The 1,381-nt window shown below is 59.6% G+C and overlaps 1 protein-coding gene across 1 annotated transcript in view; it reads right to left on the reverse strand.

Moving 5' to 3' along the window:
- The window catches only part of MVP (major vault protein), a 12,160-nt gene extending 11,018 nt beyond the window's left edge, over window positions 1-1,142 (reverse strand). Inside the window, exons 1-2 of the mRNA XM_009883701.1 lie at window positions 1,024-1,142; window positions 246-441 (exon numbers count right to left, since the gene is read on the reverse strand). Of these exons, the coding sequence (XP_009882003.1) occupies window positions 246-441; window positions 1,024-1,142 (315 nt within the window). The remainder of the gene's footprint in view (window positions 1-245; window positions 442-1,023) is intronic.
- Window positions 1,143-1,381: the final 239 nt, after the last annotated feature.

The following is a 1,381-nucleotide window of genomic DNA, read 5'->3' on the forward strand; positions in this document are numbered from 1 at the left end:
GGTGGGGGGGCTATAGCAGCAATGAGGGGGGGCAATGAGGCAACTGTAGGAGCTATGGGGGGCATAGGGAGCTATATGGGCTATGGGAACTGTGAGAGCACAGACAGATGAGAGGAGAGATAGGGGCTATGGGTGGCCATGGAAGGCTACAGTGGTGAGTTACAGGGGGAGGTTATGGAGGGGAGCATGGAGGGACTACAGAAGCTATGGGGAGCCCTGGGGCTGCTATAGGGGGCTACAGGTACCTGCTGGATCTCCTCGCCAGGGTACAGGGGGAAGGGCTCCTGGGCCAGGCGGATATCGAGGTCAGCGTGCCGCAGACGTGCCTGCCCCGCTCCATCAAGCACCACGGCTCCCGTAGGGTCCCGGATCACAGGGTTGAGTACCACGCAGTAGTGCCGGGGAGGCACCATCACCATGCGCCTCGGGGCGAACATCACCCTGCGGGTGGCCCCCACCTTGTTCCCCTCAGCCCTACAGAGCCCCCAGGGCCCTACAGAGCCCACCGCCTGTCCCCACCCCTCAAAGCCCTATAAAGCCCTATAGAGCCCCCAGAGATCTATAGAGCTCAAGTCCCCCAGTCCTATAGAGTCCTATAGCCCTTCTATGGCCCTCTACAGCCTGATGGAATCCCCATGACCCTATAGAGCCCCTATAGCCCTACAGAGCTCCCAAACAGCCCCGTGGCCCCATACAACACCAATGCTCCCCAGTGACCATAGAGTTCCCACAGCCCTAAAGAGCTGCAATGGTCCTACAGATCCTCTCAAGCCCCCTGTGGGCCTACAGAGCTCCCCAAACATCCCCCACAGCCCTACAGAGACCCCCTGTAGAGAGAGCCACAGAAATTCACCCCCTGCCCCGTAGCACCCACATTTTGTAGTCCTGCCAGACATAGGGGTGGGACCCATCGTCCTCTAGACCCCCTCCTGTCCCATAGCATCCACTTTTTTGGGTCCTGCCAGATGTAGGAACTGGATTCCCCCCCAACTTATAGGCTCCCCTCTGCCCCACAGCACCCACCTCTCGTGATCCTGCCGGATGTAAGTGTGGGGCCCAACCTCCACACGGGTGACATTGCTGTTGAGGTCCAGCACATGGACATAGTGGTAGGGGGGTATGCGGATCACAGGGTCCTCCATGGGGCAGGAGACTTCACTGTGGGGCAGGAGACCTTCCCAGGCTGTAGATCAGCTTGCTGTGGGACAGAACAGCTCACTGTGGGGTGGCAGACTTTGCCTCAAGTTGAAAAAGCTTGCCATGGGGAAGATGAGGTCGCTGTGCAGCAGAAGATTGCTGTGGGGTGGATGAGTTCACAGGGGGGAGGGGCGGCGGGCAGAAGACATCGCCATGGGGCTCATGGGTGGATAGGAGATCTGGC

This window comes from Charadrius vociferus, unplaced genomic scaffold (assembly GCF_000708025.1).
Source record: "Charadrius vociferus isolate BGI_N301 unplaced genomic scaffold, ASM70802v2 scaffold374, whole genome shotgun sequence".
NCBI classification, from domain to species: Eukaryota; Metazoa; Chordata; class Aves; order Charadriiformes; family Charadriidae; genus Charadrius; species Charadrius vociferus.